This window comes from Tyto alba, unplaced genomic scaffold (genome assembly GCF_018691265.1).
Source record: "Tyto alba isolate M040663 unplaced genomic scaffold, T.alba_DEE_v4.0 Super-Scaffold_14, whole genome shotgun sequence".
Taxonomy (NCBI): domain Eukaryota; kingdom Metazoa; phylum Chordata; class Aves; order Strigiformes; family Tytonidae; genus Tyto; species Tyto alba.
In genome coordinates, this window is record NW_024881276.1 from 59,442,983 (window position 1) to 59,460,874 (window position 17,892).

A 17,892-nucleotide genomic window follows, 5' to 3' on the forward strand; every position below is an offset into this window, starting at 1 on the left:
GCTATTTAAATGAATTTTGAAAGATAATACACTTAGCACTAAAGTTTGGGATTACAGACTGAGACTTAACTTCTTAGGATAAAAAGAAATATAACCTCATAGAGCCTTTATTTTTCTGTGCTGTTCATCATACACATTCGTTTCCTGGAATTTGGTGGTTGGTTGGTTGGGGTTTTTTTTTGAGCAAATAAGCTTACAAATGCAGATAGAGATGTTCTGCTGGTGTTTTTAAGATTTCCCCAAATGCAACAAGCATTTGTAAACATATCTTGAGAAGTTTTATGGGGACAAGATAGCAGGAATTCATAATTCTGTTTTACCTACCACAAATCAGTATGGAACGGTGAGAAACTGTCTGTGTCCCTGACAGATCACTCTTCAGTGAATTTATTTGCAGAGATTTAAGAACTTACAGTAAAGGTACACATGCACCAGAACACTGGACATACAAGCTGGAACAGCTGAGGCTTAGACAGGAATTTTTCTCCTGATTCTCCTGCAGAGATTGTATCCGTATCACAGAATTCAGTGAACTAGGGGTGATGCCTTCACGCACCGTATCTCAGTTCACTAGAGGACTCATGTCAGAGCCCACGACACTGTTCCTGACTCGAATCACATTGTTGGTATTAAGGGCAGGCAAGGCTTTTATGTCCTCCTCAGAAGGTAATTTCAAAGAACATTGTGTTTGGCTTCTTATGTAATTTAGTCCTGGAAAGACTGAGACAATGGAGAGAGTTCCAAGGCAAAACTTTTCTTCTTTCAGCTCCTGGGAAAGCTACCCTTTTCATCTTTGCTGTGACCTTTAGTTTGATGTATCTTATATTGTTCAAAGTACTTTCTCCAGGTAGTTTCTGAGAATTATTTCAGAATTCTTTATTTGCCTAGATACATGTAACTCTTGACTCTGACCTTTCTGTGATTTGTTTTTGGGTTGTTTGTTTTTGTTGTTTTTTTTTTTTTTTTTTTCCTTTTGACATTGTTTTTTCCCTCCTCAGACTTCTTTGGCTCAATTCTAGTTAGATTTTCTGTTAACCTGTACAGTGTTCAAGCTAAGTCATGATGGGTGTGAAATAGGTAAAATAATTCTACATAAATACATACATAAATACGCCGTTGAGGAAATATGGGATTCAGATGTAATATAGCATCATTCCTAGTGGTGGGTTTATTTTCTATTTCCATACCCATCATTCTGGTGGTACATATATTCTAGTGGTGGGTACCTTTATTCAAAGCAATAAAAATGTCAGTAATGTGCACATAGCAGTCAGACTAGTTAATGTTACTACTACCAGGTGATTATCCAGAGAGTATTAAACAAAATATATAAAGGAAGAATTAATTTAGATCACATTTTCTCAGTAGTTAAATTTTATCTTTACCTTTTTTTTTTTTTTTTTTTTTTTTTCAAAAAACCCCCTCTATTATTTGAATAGAAGAAAAAAGTTACACTTCCATGTTGTTTTTCTGTTTAACTTTGTTCTGACAGGCTGATAGGTAAACTTGAATTCTTAAAGACAATTCTTATTGCAAGACAGATTTGTGAAAGAAAATAGAAACCGCAAACATTTTCTGTGGCTTTGGTGTGGCCCCATAGGACTGTAAGCTGTATGTATCTCGACTTGCAACAAGAATTTTGTGGAAAATTCATACCTTCTACCTTGACAACAGTATTTTGATACCTGCTCAGAGATATTTGCAGAAGGAGCCTAGGCACATCCTCATTTTCTGTTTTTAACCAAAAAAACCCAGGAGTGCGTCCACTTTATTTGGCATGCAATCCCAAGAATTAAGTGTTAGTGTGAGCAACTAACGTGTCTTTGAAAAACCCTGGTTTAGCAATCTTTCCTTCCTTTTTTCTCTTTGCTCCAAAGATGCATGCAGTGATTTATGCTGCCATGTAAGTAACTTTTTAGCACATGGCGAAGTCTCACAACATGTTTTTGAATCTCAGATTTTGCAGAATCTAAATGTCATATTGTCTGTCAGAACTTTATATGAACTGGATAGAATTCACAAATATGAAGCTTATATCTCAGCTGCTGGTGTTAGGAAATTAGAGTAATAAAGTTCAGTGCTAGGTCTTCTGGAAGGGGAAGGGGATATTTATTTGTTTACAAAGTCATTAAGCCAGCTGATTTTTACATACTTTCATTTTCTCCTAACTTTAATTCACTCGTACTCACAGGTACCAAGACATGCCCAAGTTGTCTGGACTCAAAGAAAAAAAGGACACTGCTATCCAGTCCTGTTTACGTATCTGGGGTTCTTTAATGATGATGATGAGCTAGTTTTTGGACAGATTTTTCAGGCCTTTTAGAAATCAGTGATTGTTCTGGGGTTTTTCCATGCCTCAGAACATCTCTGTCATTAGCCTCCATAGATTTTAGGCCACGTTGCTGTGTCTTGTATGTTTTTCATTTAAATGTCTGCTTAAAATATATGTGGTCTCTTCCCCTCTTGGGTTAGGGGAAGGGTGTATGTACTGTGCTGCAACCTTGTCACCATCCTTTTGATGTTAGGATGCAGGTCTGATAAGTCATTTCTGCTGTGGTTTGATTTATCAGAGTGCAGGCCTTTTGATCTTGATATAAACATAATGTTCTCCAGTTTCACTGCTAGGGAATGATATTCTGGGGACAGTGCCTGTGATGTACAGACTGTCCTTTTTGCTTAGTTGTTCTGCTGCTTCTGCTGGTGCTTACAAAGACGTGCATTTTCATTCAAACCAGTCAATGTTTCTGTTATCAACACCTAAAAAGGTATAATCAGTAAAGTAACTTACCAGATAATTAGTAATTATGATTTCATCAAGAAGGACGTGACCATGGCTTCCAGGTTCTTAACAAGTTTGAGGGATGAATAGAGTCATATAGTGTGACATAAATCTGATCTATAGCCATGCCTTTGTAACGTTTACATTTTTATGAATACAAACTTCCACGTGTGTTTAATGCATTTTATGTAGCGCTTGAAGAAGGGTTCTGATGACCTTCTGTCGTCTTCTGCCTGCCTCGTGAAGCAGCAGCAGCCAGGGCTGCACAGGGACTACCATTCCATCACATCTTTTCTTTCCATTTGAATGCCATAAAACCCAGTCCTAAAAACTGCTGGGTGAGTGGCTTACTGGTTACTGCTAAATCTCCATCCTTTCCAGTGGAAATGTGTTGTGGTTTGAGCCTGGTCGGCAGCCAACCACCCCGCAGCCGCTCACCCACCCTTCCACCCCCGACACCTGGGAATGAGGGAGGGAATTGGAGGGGTAAAGGGAGACCCGCAGGTTGAAATAAGGACAGTTTAATAATGGGAATAAAATGAGAACAATGGCAGCAATAGAAAATATAAACGGGCAATGCACAATGTAATTGCTCCCCACCCGCTGACCAATCCCCAGCCCGTTCCCGGCCAGCGATCCCGAAATACCAAGATCCCGCAATTGCAATCCTGGAAGTGAAAGAGAGAGCGAGCAAGCCCCTTCCCCACCCCCCCTCCTCTACATAGTGACCATGACGTGCCATGATATGGAATATTTCACTGGCCAGTTTGGGTCTGGTGCTCGGGCCGTGCTCCCTCCCTGCTCCCTGTGCCCTTGCACACGGGCAGCACATGGGGAGTCGGAGAGTCCTTGAAATCTCAGTAGCAGCTGAAAACATCAGTGTGCTATCAGCATTCTTCTTATACCAAACCCAAAGCTAAATCCAAAACACAGCACTATTCTAGTTCCCCAAAAGGAACATTAACTCTACTTCAGCCCAAACCAGGACAAAATGCTTTGTAATACAGCTGTACACGACTGGACCCTTACTGCTGTGTAGCAGGAAAGGAGTTTATTATACCCAGGAGGAGGAAAATGATGTCGTGTAGGCTAAATATTTGTGTTTAAGCTTGTAATGTGCAGGTATTATTACAGCATGAGTGGCACAACAGACAGCTTTTTAATGGGTTCAGTTTAGGATTTGTCAGCTCACTGGGGCTTTTGCTAGAAGGCAGAGCTATAATGCCCACAGGAATGTTGACAGATTCAATTTTTACTTACAGACCAAGGTGATGGTCCAGTAGGAACAAGTGATCTATAGTACTTCTGCCTTGGGTTTTCAGTTTCTGTAAGACTGAAAGGAAAATAGCCAGCAAGAAGCATATTCTAACCTCTCAGATTAACCTACAGTTAACTTTGTTAGCTTTTTGTTTCACTTGCAGAGTTGCTGGTTTGATGTAAGCATCAGAACTTTGATTTTAGATTATTTTTAAAAACAGTAACAGTGCTTTCTAGAGAAGCCTACTAAGCAGACAAAATGACTAGAATTTTGGTTAAAAGCAGGAGATTTCAGAATTATGGAATTTCATTTGTACTGAAGAAAAATTAATTTTTTAAAAAATTGAAGTGTATTGAGAAAATAATAATTTGCATTTGCAAACGGGTTAGGTGAGAATACCAACTAGAACATCAATAACAAAGCAAATGCCAATCTGCATGCTGTTGCCAAGTCAGGGCATGGCGCTTGTGTTTGCACATTTCTGTAAATTGTGCATTTTTCCTTTTTGTTTTTCAATACCGAGAACAAATTATTGCATTTCATCTGGTTCCAACATGTCTTGCAAGTAATAATGTTATTGAAGGGGAACTCAAATTGCTCTGGCTTCACATCTCAATTCCTGTAGTTGGGCTACCTGTGGAGTCACCTGTGTTGGTTACGTAAGAAGGTTTTGTCAGTTTAACTAAAATTGGGTTTTAGACCGTGTGTGGCTTCCATGTGCAAGAAAATAAGCAGAGATACCTAATCTAGGTTAGCCTTCTGTGTTTATTACACCTTAGTGATACGTGAGCACATTAACAAGTTACTGTAAAGTAAGCTAGGATGTGAATTTACAGTGCACGAGCTGAGCATTTAGGATGTGGTAGCAGATACTGAAATTGCCATCGCTGAATGCCGACGCGATGAATGCTCAGACTGCAGTCTCTGCTACAGTGCTTTGTTCGGGTCTCCTTATTGAAAACAAGCCCCTCTAGTTAGATTTGCAAGCGGACTAAGCTGAAAGCCTGATGAGGGCTGACAGAGTACTTTGTTAGCACGTTTACAAGGACTCACCGACAACGTGACATCAGCCCATGTGTGTGTATTTGATGTACTAAATTTAAATGCCGTCTTTCACGTACAAAGCGATGACTGTCCTCAAAAGACAACTAAGAGAATTCACACAGGTATTTAACCTGTCTTGTTACACACACCTTAGTATCCTTTCGGTGATGTTCTCACTTTCTTGCAGTTTCCTGCATCTGTTAGTACACAGTAAGTAGAGACACAACCAAGGTGGCTGAATGGGAGGAGTTTATATCCTCTGTTTCCCAGTTGTTTGTGCTCAAGTCTAGCCTTTGAATTTAAAGACTAGCCTTTAAATAAACCAAAGCAAATGCCTCTGGATGTGTTTCTTCAGGTGGTCTTTCATTTTTAACAATAAATGCTTAAATTAAACCAAACCAAGCACCTTTGATTTTAAAATACTATTTAGAGAAGGCTTCTGTGGATTTAATTTAACTGGATTAGATTTACACTTCCGTTAAAATGGTGCAATTTTCACATGTAGGAAAAGCAGTAAAACCAATTTTAAATTACTTTCATTATATCAGTGCAAATATTCGGTGAGTAGTCCTAAATTTTTAGGCCTGCCTGTAGAGCAGCTCAGCAGCTTGTCCAGCTTGAAGTTTGCAAAGAAATTCCACATGCACACATGCATTTGGGATTAAATTCACCGGGAAAACCAGACATACGTGGGTGTCTCCAATTGCTCTCACAGAAACCTAGGGCCCTGTGTCCTGCTGTGTTTTCTCCAGCTGCTGCTGGGCAGACCTACCAGCCCCTGTGACCTGCAGCCCCTTTCTCCAGTTGCTGGCACTCTGACCTTGCAGCACTCATCCCAGTCCCTCCAGTTACTGGCACCTGGACTTCTCTCGCATCCCAGACTCTCCAGGTGCTCTGTGAGCCATGGCCTCTGCACCAGCTGCTGATGTTTACCCCTTGCAGCACTCACGCAGAGGACAGTGAGTGGGATTACATGCGAAAAATTCAGGATTTGATATGATAGAGCAGACTGTGCTGCTAGGGTGCAGGACTCAGACAGACAAGCATGGTCATCTGCAGCCCGTTTATGTGTGACCAGGCCCTTTTAAGCTGCTTCCTCTCTATTTTTCTTTTGCTCATTCCTACCCAACCCGCCCTGATCCTTCCCTTTCCCTTTCCCTCCTTTTGGCCCTAAATAGCCCACAGTAAGTTTTATCTAAAGCCACGGACCCTTTCTGCTGTTCCATAAATACATTTTGCACAGTTCTGCAAGGTCCTTCAAATACCTCATAATGCTCATGACAATCACATTTCCCCCTTCTCGTCAGTGACAAAGTTCAGGTTGGCTCTCCAGGGCTGTGCCTGAGTAGTTCCTTTAATGTCCCATCAATCAGTAGCAGAAGAGTTCTGGTCTGTGTTATTATCCCTTACCATCTGCTTGTTAATGTCTGTGTGTTTAATTTACCAATTTCCTTGTCTTTGTTATTTCTTCTATACTGAATACTCCTTACCCAGGTAAGTTGATGAAGAAGATGATCTCACATTCTACATATCCCCACTGTGAGAATGTTAATACTGAGAATAATCACTATGTCTGCTGAAAGCTACTGTCCTGGCAGCATGAGCTCTGTCTGATATATAGGAGGAGTTGCTTTCTTGAATGCAAATTTCCAAAGGTGCTGCAGAGATTGATAAAGAAATCGCTATTGAGATTTCTGTTATTGAGACTTCCATTGTTAAAATTAAGCAAGAAACCTTTTCAGTCTTTGCATCTACCTCTGGAAGATTAAAACCCTTGCAGATTGCAAGGTGAAGTGAGTAATACTGAAGAATGAAGTGGTTTTTCAAAAGATTAAAGAAATATTGCAGATAAATATTTCAGATAAAAATGTAATTGTAGCATGAATTAACAGCTTGATAGTCTAGTTATGGGTAGTGAGAAAGATGCTGGTATTGGAAAATTCCCGTCTTTGTCAACGGAAGCTGATAGTGTTCTCCTTTAACTATGAAGGTACTTTGCATTTTCTGCTCTCTGCCCCCTGCACCCCCTTGTTTGTTTATTTATGAGATGCCTTGTTTAGCAGAAGTAGTCTCTTAAATTGTACCTGTTAATATACCTACATATTCTAAACACTCCTAAGAAAACAGCAACACCAAGAGTCACGAAAAATCAAATTGTGAAATGTAATGTGAAGTTCTGGCAAAACATCCAAAACCTAAAAGGAAGTGAAGGGAATTGTGCCAACTAAGCCTGTGTTTTCCAAAAAGTATTTTCCAAAAATCTTCAGATAATTACCTTCAATTTTGACTTGTGGGTAATAGTTTCTAATGCTTTAATTTTGGGGCGCTTTTTTTTTTTTTTTTTTTTTCCCTTTGGCATGCGGAAGATATTTTCTCTCTCTTAAATAGAAATGGTGCAAGATTGAAATAATTAATTTTACCTATTGTGGAAGTACTTGTAGAAGTAGTTTCCAACCTGACTTCATCTTTACACATTTCTTTGATTTAGCAAGTACGTTTCTTTTTTGGCTGGTTGGAACATCAGTTACAGAACTGGAGATATGTGATCTGTGATGATTAGTTTGGAGATTCATGCAAGCAGTTGTTGTGGTGGGTTTTTTTACTTCAAATCTGCTTTCAGTGGAGTACGTTGTGAACAAATAAAAATGCAATATGATTTTTAGACTTCCAGCAGTAGGCATGCATGTACCAGTTGCAGATGAGGAGGTGGGACTCACTCTCTGCTGTTTAATTTTCTTTACAGTCTTGGTGGATGTCCTTAATTTTTCTCTCCGAAATGTTCTGGCTTGTTCTGTATTTAGGAACATGCATGTATTTTGAATAGCAAATAATATATGTAATCTCTACTGGGGAATTCCCCTTGCCCTTTCACTTTGCAACCATGTACAAATGTAATTAACCATGTTCCAAGAAAAGGCGGCATTCAAACTTGTTTATTCATTAGAAGCCAGGAGCAAGTTAATCTGTGGAAACTTTGTTTTAATGAAATAAGGCAGAGCTGTGCGTTACGAGGAGTATGCTTTTATAAGTCTAGAAGGTTAAAACATTTTGCTAGTCTGTTGAGCAATATGCTGGAAAAGATGAACAAACAAAAGCTTTGTTTAGTGTGTTAAAGATTCTAGTGTTATTGGAAGGTTAAACATGTATATGAATTATGCATTTGAAAAGGAGTGTCTATAAATAATTCCTAAAGAAAGGATTTGGGTATGGTGTAACTGGGGTTTGAAAGTGCTTGCATACATGGCTGTGGAAAGAGATGAATGTTTTATTTTGTTGTACCACCAAACTGTACTTTTAGACCATGATCTTGGCAGGGAGCACATCAATATCTAGAATTTGAAATCTGTCCCACAGCAGCTTTAACATTTGTTTTTTTCATTACCAATTCAGTAAATTAATCTGTATTAACATGTCTTGGGGTACTGCCTGATATTCTTGGGAGTTTAAATTGTTGGCTTTGAAGACAGCTAACTTAAAATGATTGAGGTGTAAAAAGGTGTCCTTTGACACATGCTCTGTAAATTTTTAAAGTTTGATCTCCTGTGGAATCTCATAATTTCTTTAATAATTGATTTCTGGTCTGGGATCTTGATATACCTAAACTGTATTTTTGAACCATTCTTGACTTCCTCATTTCTTAACAAAGGGAAGCCTATCAAAGTCCAATTACAAACTTGTTACACCCTCATTACCTTTTTTTTATTTTATTCCTTCTGTATCACTGGTTGGAGGGTGTTTATATTGACGTTGTTCTCTAGACCACTAATAGATTCAGATGACACATGACAGTCCATTTCTTTTCATTCTGTCTTCAGTATGTGAGACTTCATATTCTGAGGTATGTGTGGAGGTGTACCTTCTGGTGCTCACATGAGGAACGTTTCCAGTTTGGTGACATTGAAGGGAGAGGGTCTATAGTTTTGTTCAGTGGATGTTAAATGTATTTTCCTGATGGGTTCTTTTAATCATGACGTTCCACTGGGAGTTGGACTGTCCTGTAGCAGCAAGGTGAAATACCATCTCATCTTGGAGACCTGTGTGAAGCATAGCTGGTCTTTGATTGTAGATCACACTGTAAAGGTCAAAAATGAGAGGGATGGTGATGAATGCATACCATAGGGTATGGTAGCTCAGTCTCAGCCATAGAGCATGGACTGAGTAAGTCTTACAATCAGCACAATTTCCTAGCACCTACAGAGTGACCAAAACTTTATCTAGCGCTGTGTGCAATTTCAGGCATCTATCGTAAGAAGAAAAATAGAGATACATAGACACAAATCTAGGAGAAAGAAACATGCAAAGTAGCCTGGATTTTTATTGCACGTGGTATAATCTCTGAGTACATCAAAGAGTGTCTTTTGTTGCTTATTTGAATCTCTTTTGACTGTCAGCATTAATGTGTCAGATATATATATACACGCACATGTACATATGTAAGTATGGAAACTGCTATGGTCTTGATAAAACTTGAAGGGAGAGGGCGAAGTTGTTGACGGTGCTTTTGCCAGCTAATTTTGAATAGATGAATGTTGGGCTAGATTTCATCTAATAAAGGTTTTCTCTCATCTGTTGTCTTGCTTTTAAGCTGTAGGAGAGTTGGGATCTTATAGGAAGACTAAGGTGAATAAGCTAAAGGTTGTAAAGACTTTAAGAGCTTGTCAATCCCTCTATGTAGAAACTTATTCAAAAGGGACTCTTTGAGTTGTGGGCACATACCTACAGCAGTATTTTTTGTAGATGATGTTACCACACCTTAGCTGTTTATCTTGTCAGGTAAAAAAAAGTCATCAGAGATAAACATGTGCCTGACTTCCCATCAATATGCTGCAAATTCCAGCAGTTTAGTTAAAGCTGTCATCACTGGTGGGATTTACACTGACTCTCAGCTTGGCTGAGAGGCAGGTGTGCTTCACTTGGGTGGCTCTGTTGGTGAGTGTAATAATCTGGAAAAGACAACTTCGAGTGATAAAAGGACACTTTCCAGTAAAACCTCCAATGTACAGTTTTAATGTGTTTCATTTTCACATGGGGACTTGATGTGTTTAGTTGATTGGACTTTAATTCATGAACATGTCTTCTGAGAGATCACCTAAATTATTTTCAGAATTATAAATAGCTGGAGTGTTTCAAAGTTTCAGGGAAGTTTGAATACAAAAAGGATTTTTGTTCCAGCTGTGAATTACTAAGTGTGAAAGGAAAGCCTGTTGTAAGATACCAAAATAGGACACTCATTTGACATTACAGTATCATAAACTACATTCAGTTTGAAGATGCGTTTTGGTTCTAACAGCATGAGTTACCTAAATACATGTCTTAGTTGGATTACTTGTACTTGTTGGTCTGTTTCAAATCATTTCTGTTGTCTTTGCACACACTTAAATTTTGCAAGTTTGAGAGTTTTAATATTTAGTTTGATAATCACTACAGCTCTAGGAAGTCATTTTGCTTAATTTTATTATCCAAGAGACTGGTAGCACTTAAAATAAAGATTACTCAACACTTTCCATTAAGTGATTGTGTTTTTAGTTTCTTGTAGCTGCCAAACTTCAACTCTCTCAACTGGAATATTTTGTCTGCCTCAAGCTGTTTTGTTGGGTTTTTTTAAACAGCCTTGACGAAAATGCTTCAGCCATTTCTAAATGAAGCTACATGTGGAATGTGATTCTACCCAGATTAAAGTTTGGTTTTTTTAAGCATATAGTTAAGAAACTCAAAAACTATCATGTTTCGCACGTGGAATACTGTGGGAATAATTTGTTTCAGGACTGCTTGAGGAGAAAACCGTCCATATTTTCCAAGGCTTTGAAAAATATTCATGTCTACTTTCTCCATATGGAGTATTTGGAGTTCAGCTGCTATGTTCTCGCTGTGATCGCGCACCCCCAGGTTGGGAGGAGCTGAGCTAGGTTTTTCTTGTTGCTTGAATCCGTTGTGTCACCAGACAGTAGAACAGGACACAATGTCTGTTCAGCTATTTCCTCACTTATAAAAGGTTGTCTGTGCAACCTTAACTATGATTTGAATGTAATTCTGTTGTGTGACAACCTGCATGTTTTCAGAAAAATTCTTATGCTGGTAACGTGTTCCTTAGTGATAAATGATTCATAGCTGACTAAAAATTGCACCTCCACCTCCTTTTATCAGGGCTGCCTCTGCTGCAATTAATTTACAAGTGTTTGCACTTTTAAGCTATCCATTATGGTTTATGGCATCCTTAGGTTGAATTTCCACTCTGAATTGCAGCAACTGCAATTTCTAGGGCCTCAGATTTGTGGATTAAAGGATTAGAAAGGGAATTTACACCCATTTAGAGCAGCTGAGGGGCACTAAGCCCAACTACATGAAGTAAAGATTGAACTGAAATTTAATCAGAGCAACTGAAGACAAACAGAAAAACAGTTCTTTAAATGTTTCCTACACAGAGGAACAGGGCAGTGTCAGGCCAGTTGGTACCCAGAACAACCAATGGTGATGGGGTGCGAGGGTTTCTTAATGAAAGTTGGTGTTAGCTTAATTGTTTCACTACTTCCTCCTGGTTACTTATCTTTTCCTCTCTTAAGCTCCTTCCCTGACATATTACAATAGCACTTTGTCAGAGCTACAGTGTTTGTGATCCTTAAGGAAAATCAGCTTCCCTTTTTACTACTTTGTTCTTTTATTGCAAAGTAGCTCCATACTACTACTCTTTCGGTTGAAATGAATCAGTTCATCGTGGTGTTTCCAGTCTGTTGGGTAGTCTGTTGTAGACAAGTTTAAGTTAGTTTTCCTTTGCTTTAGAGTTATAACTAACAATTACAGTTCTAGAGTATTGAGTTTCTTTTGGATATTGCCAAATTTCTAATTCTTTGCTTGCTTGTTTTCTATCTATCTCTACTTAAAAATATTAAATCAGCGTTGTAGTTGCAAATTTGTGGATAAAAAATACCACCAGCACAGTTGATCCTCATCTCCGCCTTGCTTGTGCTTATGTAACGCCAGAACGTTATCTCACCGTACTGCTTTTCAGCATGGCAACCTGTGCATGCTAAACATACTTCTGCTCAGCATTTATTTAATCTTTCTGATTCTGCGTGCAGTAAATGATGTGTAAGCTTTATGGACGCAATGGAAGGATGGGAGGACGTGCGCTGGGGTCAGGAGGGGAGCAGTGGCTCACCACCCATCGTGGGTACCATGAAGCCTCACGCTCACCTGTTGTGACTGCAGCATCAGTACTGGCTTGATGTGCTGCTGTTAAAGCAATGCCTGGCTTCTTTCTTTATTCCTGCTCATCGCCAAGAAATTACAATTGAAATTGAACAATTACGGCGCAAAGCAAGAGAGGGTTTAGCAAATCATGAACTGTTTTTAATTTGCCTCATTAAGCTGCTGTTAACTACTTAAAGCCATCTGCTTAAAAATAATTTACACATCCTAAGTTTGCTCTAGAGAGCAGGTAAACCTTCATTAGAGCAGGTTTTGTTATTAATGTTATCTTTAGAGGGCTTTCAGTTGTTGTGGAAAATATTTTATTGCTCACTGAACCAAACTTTCCCTGTAAACATAAGGAAGCGGCACATGTTTGAAACTTGCAGTCTGCTGCCATAACCATATTCTCAGGAACCACTGCTGTGCATTTAGAAACTGGCTTTCTGTGGAGGAGGTTATTTACAGCCGATAGGTAGATCTGGGCATGAGGGAGGAGAATGAGCTATGTGAATGCCTAGTATCTCTATTATCTACCACCACCCCTAAAACTTAGTCCTGCAGAGGAAGAACAGCCAGATCCATTACAGAGCCTCAGCTGTAACTGAGGAGGGGGAACCCTACAGCCTGTGCCCTGAAGAGCTAGCTGAGGAAAACCAGGTTTGTCTCCCCAGGTTTGTAAAGCAACAGTTTCACTTACAGAGAACAAATCCCTGGAGTGCCACAGACTCTCCCTCCTACCTCAAGCTGAATCCATCGTCATTTCAGTTAGATAGCATGTACTCTCCTTTCTGACCTGCTCTGTGTTTCAGTGGTTTGCCGTGAAATAATTGTCCTGGTTCTTGTCACAGGAGACTGTTTCAGCAGTGAGCTAATGGATTGCTGATATGAATAAGATCATTTGGAGTGAAACTAGCTTTAGAAATACTAGATAATGATGGTGTGAGCATTTAAAAGAACGTCCTCCGCTCAGTCTGTGGGAAAGAGGTGGATGTGATTTTTGAAATATTAGCTGAGACACAGTATTTGACTAAATATAGATCTTCTTTTATCAGCAAATTAAAACCTCATTAAAATTTTGCTATGAAATTGATTGGGGTTTTTTTTGTTTTCAACCACGTGCTGTTTATTAAGAAGAAAAATGGCATTATTTAACAGTATGTAAATCTTTTGAAGTATCTGAGCAAAAATGTTGCTATGAAGTGTAAATATCATTGTCTTTCTATTAAGATTTTATTCTGGCAAGCAGGAAGCCTACAAACACACTTGACTGCACAGGTTTACACACAGTGTACTTTCTAATGTGTGACAAACCAGAAAAAATACAGGGCTTTCTGTAATTGCTTTTGATGGCAATAGTTGAAGGGATTCTTTGCAACTGCAGCTACAATGTATTTTAGTTTAAAATAAGACTTCTCAAGGAATCTTTGACTGGAATCCTTTTATGTTTGCCCAGTCATCTGAGCTGAGCCTACATTTGAAACAATGAGGAATTAAGAAAATATCTTAATTTGTCTTGAGTGGCAGGAATGAATGTTCTAAAAATGTATATATGTCATTGAACAGTAGATGTGGCTTTTGCCATACTTGATATGCCCTCATACTTCTGTTCTCTTTGCTATATTTGTCTTAATCTGGAAAGAATTTTACTGTAGGATTTCACAGCGAAACACTTCTTCACAGTAGAATCCTTTAAATGGCATAGATCTAATTAAATAATTCTTGCAGATCAAACACGTGAAAAAATAAATCCATTTTTAAATTTTCAAAATATTTACAAACATTTTAAACATACCTTCACAGCTGTCTCCTGAAGAGTACCTAGTGCCAGGATGCTGTTGTAAACTCATTTACTCAGATCACAGATTGTTCCTTTTTAGTACTCTGGATTGACAAGCAAGGTTAGGGCTGGTTGAAAAACTTCAAAATGTTTTATGTGCAAAACATTTTTACGAGCAAAACATTTTGAGTTGAGCTGAGTTAAATCTCTGAATCCATCTGAGCTGTAGCACAAATAGCAGGAGGGAGTGATAACCACCATGGACCTGCTGATGATAAGTTTGGGTAGGGAGCTTTGTTTGTAGGAGAGAATCATATGTGATGACACAGATCTGCAGTTTTCACCAGCTATATATTTGCTAAGAAATCTTGAAAAATACTTCTTTAGTATTTCCACTCTAGGTGAGAGCAAGTTGTCAAAGTCCCGCAATCTGTCACAAGTGTTTTCATTTTCAGTCATTTCTAGTTATAGTCCTTACACAGAATGCAACAAATTCTGCTTTAGCAACACCTTCTGACCCTCTCAGAAGACCTGAAGAAGATCTTGCCAGGGTGCAGTTAATGCAGCAGTAGAAGTTGGAAAACTTGCCATGCTTAAACCTCAGTTCCGCGGCTGCGGTGGACTCCTTTTCACTTCCACCCTCTTTCAGCTATTTTTTGCAGATGGGGACAGATCAGGAAAATAAAGACAGCTGTATCTGAATGCAGTCAGCTCCCTTGAAATACTGCTTCCCTTCTGTATGAAAGATACCTGTCTGTGGTGTCTTACCATGTGTGACCACCAAAAATACTTCATCTGTCCCTTTTCCTGCTACTGAGGAGAAGGAACAGAATCAGTTTGCCCTTTCTTGACAGGTCTGCCCTCTGGTCCAACTGTGAAAGGCATCAGCTGGGGAGTGGAGGAGTCCACTGTTTAATGAGAGAGGAGCCCTGAAAACTCCTAGGAGTTGAGAGTTGGGAGTGAGGTACGCAAAATGGGAATAAAGAAGACACTGGTGCTGGGAGCTGCAAGGCCCTCTGAAGCCCTGAGCCTTAGCCATGTTTGCTTCTTACTTGCTGAGTGGGAGGAGGATCTGTGTGTGAGAGGCTTGCGCAGCTCTGTTCTCTGAATCCATGAAGAAGGTGCAAAAAAGGCTGTCGAGGGGATGGCTCAGAGTTCTGTGTGTCCCAATGCTACTGGTTCCTGCACTCCCTGTAGCTTCATCTAAGACAAGAAGCAATGTGGAGGAGGAGAAGAGCTGCTGACAGGAGAGAAACGCAGTTCTCAAATGACTGCCTGAAGAAGTAGATGTGAAATGGGACGTGTTTCTGATAACTGACTTTGGAAACTCACCTGGACCGTGGATTTCTCTGCTTAGGAAGTCTTTTCCACTCATCTTCCTGCTCTTTCCTGCCCCAAGCCCAGGTGGAGCCGCTATGAGATGAACCCTGCTGAGGGTTCGGCAACCCTGTCCTGGTTGGGGACTGAGTGCAGCTGTGAAAGAAATCTGGCAGAAGAGCAGCACTGACTCAAGTGACAGAGCCCAGCTGGGGAGGAGGCAGCAGCTTAACAGAAGTAGTTTTAAACCGTCTCTCTTGTGAAGACAGTCCATGAGTGGTGCTGACATGAGTCGTAACTCTGAAGTCTTGGGATGGTTGATTTTTTTCGGAAAACTGTAGACCCTTAGTTCTTATGTCTACATGTGAATGTAATTGTGTGTTGAAGGAGTAATTTCTAGCCCTTACATTTGTGTAAGAAAGTGACTTGTGACCTGAATGCCCTCTTACAGCTCAGAGCTACAAAGCTTACGAAAACTCATTATCTGTAGTTAAATCACTGAGTAGCTGGGTGTGAAAAGGCTGTCTAGGAGATACTGAGGTAGAAGAGAAGGGCATTAGGTAATTCGCTCCAAATTCACAACCTGAAAACAAATGGGAAAGCTACAGGCTTTCCACTTGTTCCTTCCTTTGTATAGAAATCCATTGGTAAGTAGCAGAGGAGTCAAGAGACAGCTAGAAGAGTTAGGACAGGAGCATCTACCAGCTCTAACCTCCTACTCTCATCTTCAGAGACAAGCAGACATGCTGGGGCAGGATGGTGCTTGGAGGAAAAAGGAACAGAAGGAGAGCTCTAACCTCTCTTTTACACCTTTATCCCAGAAAGACTGTGAATAATACCACTTTTTCGAGGTACTTTGGAAAAGGAAGTATCATGTCTTTTCTTTTTTTCACCTGTTAAAAGCAAACTTGTATGACTGTAACAGCTTAGGGCAGTGAATTTCTGGCATTGTGACAAAGTTGGTCTTTAGCATTTCTTTCTCCTAACTTCAGCAGACTAAGGCTGCTCTGGTGGCAGCATCTGGGGAGCTGCAGTATTGGGAAAGAACAGGTTATGTGCTGTTCTGATTGGAGCCACGTACCAAATCTCATAGAGTATACTGCTTTTTGAATGACGAGTGTACTGAGGGAGCGCTTACCGTGATTGGAACAGGAGCTTTGAGACTGAGTCGGACCATCAGTAGGCTTTTTGTGGGGATGCATAATAGTTCACCCAAAGAGAAACGTAGGTAGTTCTCATGTGGTCTGTCAGCACGAAATAGCGATGACTCTACATGTGAAAGACAACCTCTGCAAGAAAAAAAAAAAAAAAGTGACAAAAAAAAAAAAATAATCTGCATTTTAGGAGGTCCAGTTTATGTGATGGTGGGTTCTAACAGTCAAACAGCCTTACCCTGTGGCACGTGGAGTGGCTCCGCATGGCTGCTCAGGCACGGTGGAACAGAGCAGGGCTTGTGTTGTATACTACAAAGGCAATTGGCCCCCTTTCTGACTGAAATAATTTAAATAAGAACATTAATTTTGAGAAATTCATTAGTTTGTTAAGTAACTACCTTGCTGGAAATAAAAATCTCCTGGAAAGATTGGATTCTGTTGTAGTTCATGGCAGTTCATAGCCAGCCACATGACCTGGTTGTAGCCTGGATACAGAGATCTTACAGGGTTTTATTGTATATACTTTTTACATATATATATATATATATATATATATATAAAAAAAATAAATCCCGCCCAAACCCTAGCAGGAAAACAATTAGGTTCTGTGGAATGAAGTAGAAACAGATGTTAAATTAGTTTTGACGTGAGGGATAGCCTGTGCAGAATGACAAGACGTGAACGCATACAGCAGGTTCCACACCTATGAAGTAAGTTCAGAGGGGACAGGGCATACAGTGCAGCTTTGTCCTGCTAAACAGGCTTTAAAATATTGATAATTCTACAACAGTAGACCTTAAAAACGTAAGTTCATATTTTGAATAAATTTAAGGTGCTATTATATAATAACTTCAACTTTTTTTTTTTTTTCCTTTTTCCCTCCTACAGATCACACATCCGTGGGCGGGCTGGGAGACAGTTTTTATGAATATTTATTGAAAGCCTGGCTTATGTCAGACAAGATGGACACGGAGGCAAGGAAAATGTACGACGATGCAATTGAGGTGATTATAATTAATTGAGTTTTCCAATACAGTGGAATTTTAAAACCGTCTTTAATACTTCAAAACAAACGAACAAACAAACAAACCAACAACACACACCCCCCCTCAAAATACAAAAATCACCACCACCAGCAACAAATAAGCACAAAATCAAAAAAACCCAACAGGACTTGTTTTGTTTGTGTAAGTATTAAGAAATCAAGTGATGAATAATGCTAGCTTTCACTCTGAGTAGTTTAAAAAGCATTATTGTGGAATACATCTGCTGCAGATTATTGTGCTCAAAGTGATCAGCTAGTCCAAATGGTATAAAGCAAAAACCTGAGCTATAGTTTATTAGAGAGAGACCCAACAACCCTAAGATGTGTGCA

The 17,892-nt window shown here is 39.5% G+C and overlaps 1 protein-coding gene across 2 annotated transcripts in view; it reads left to right on the top strand.

Annotated features, from left to right (window-relative positions):
* Nucleotides 1-17,892, top strand: part of MAN1A2 (mannosidase alpha class 1A member 2) — a 156,422-nt gene that overhangs the window by 99,378 nt on the left and 39,152 nt on the right. For both annotated transcript variants that reach the window (XR_006164933.1, XM_032995637.2), the window contains exon 9: nt 17,406-17,521. Coding sequence is in view for 1 of the 2 variants with exons in the window: in XM_032995637.2 (XP_032851528.1) it covers nt 17,406-17,521 (116 nt within the window). In the remaining variant the exon portion in view is untranslated. The remainder of the gene's footprint in view (nt 1-17,405; nt 17,522-17,892) is intronic.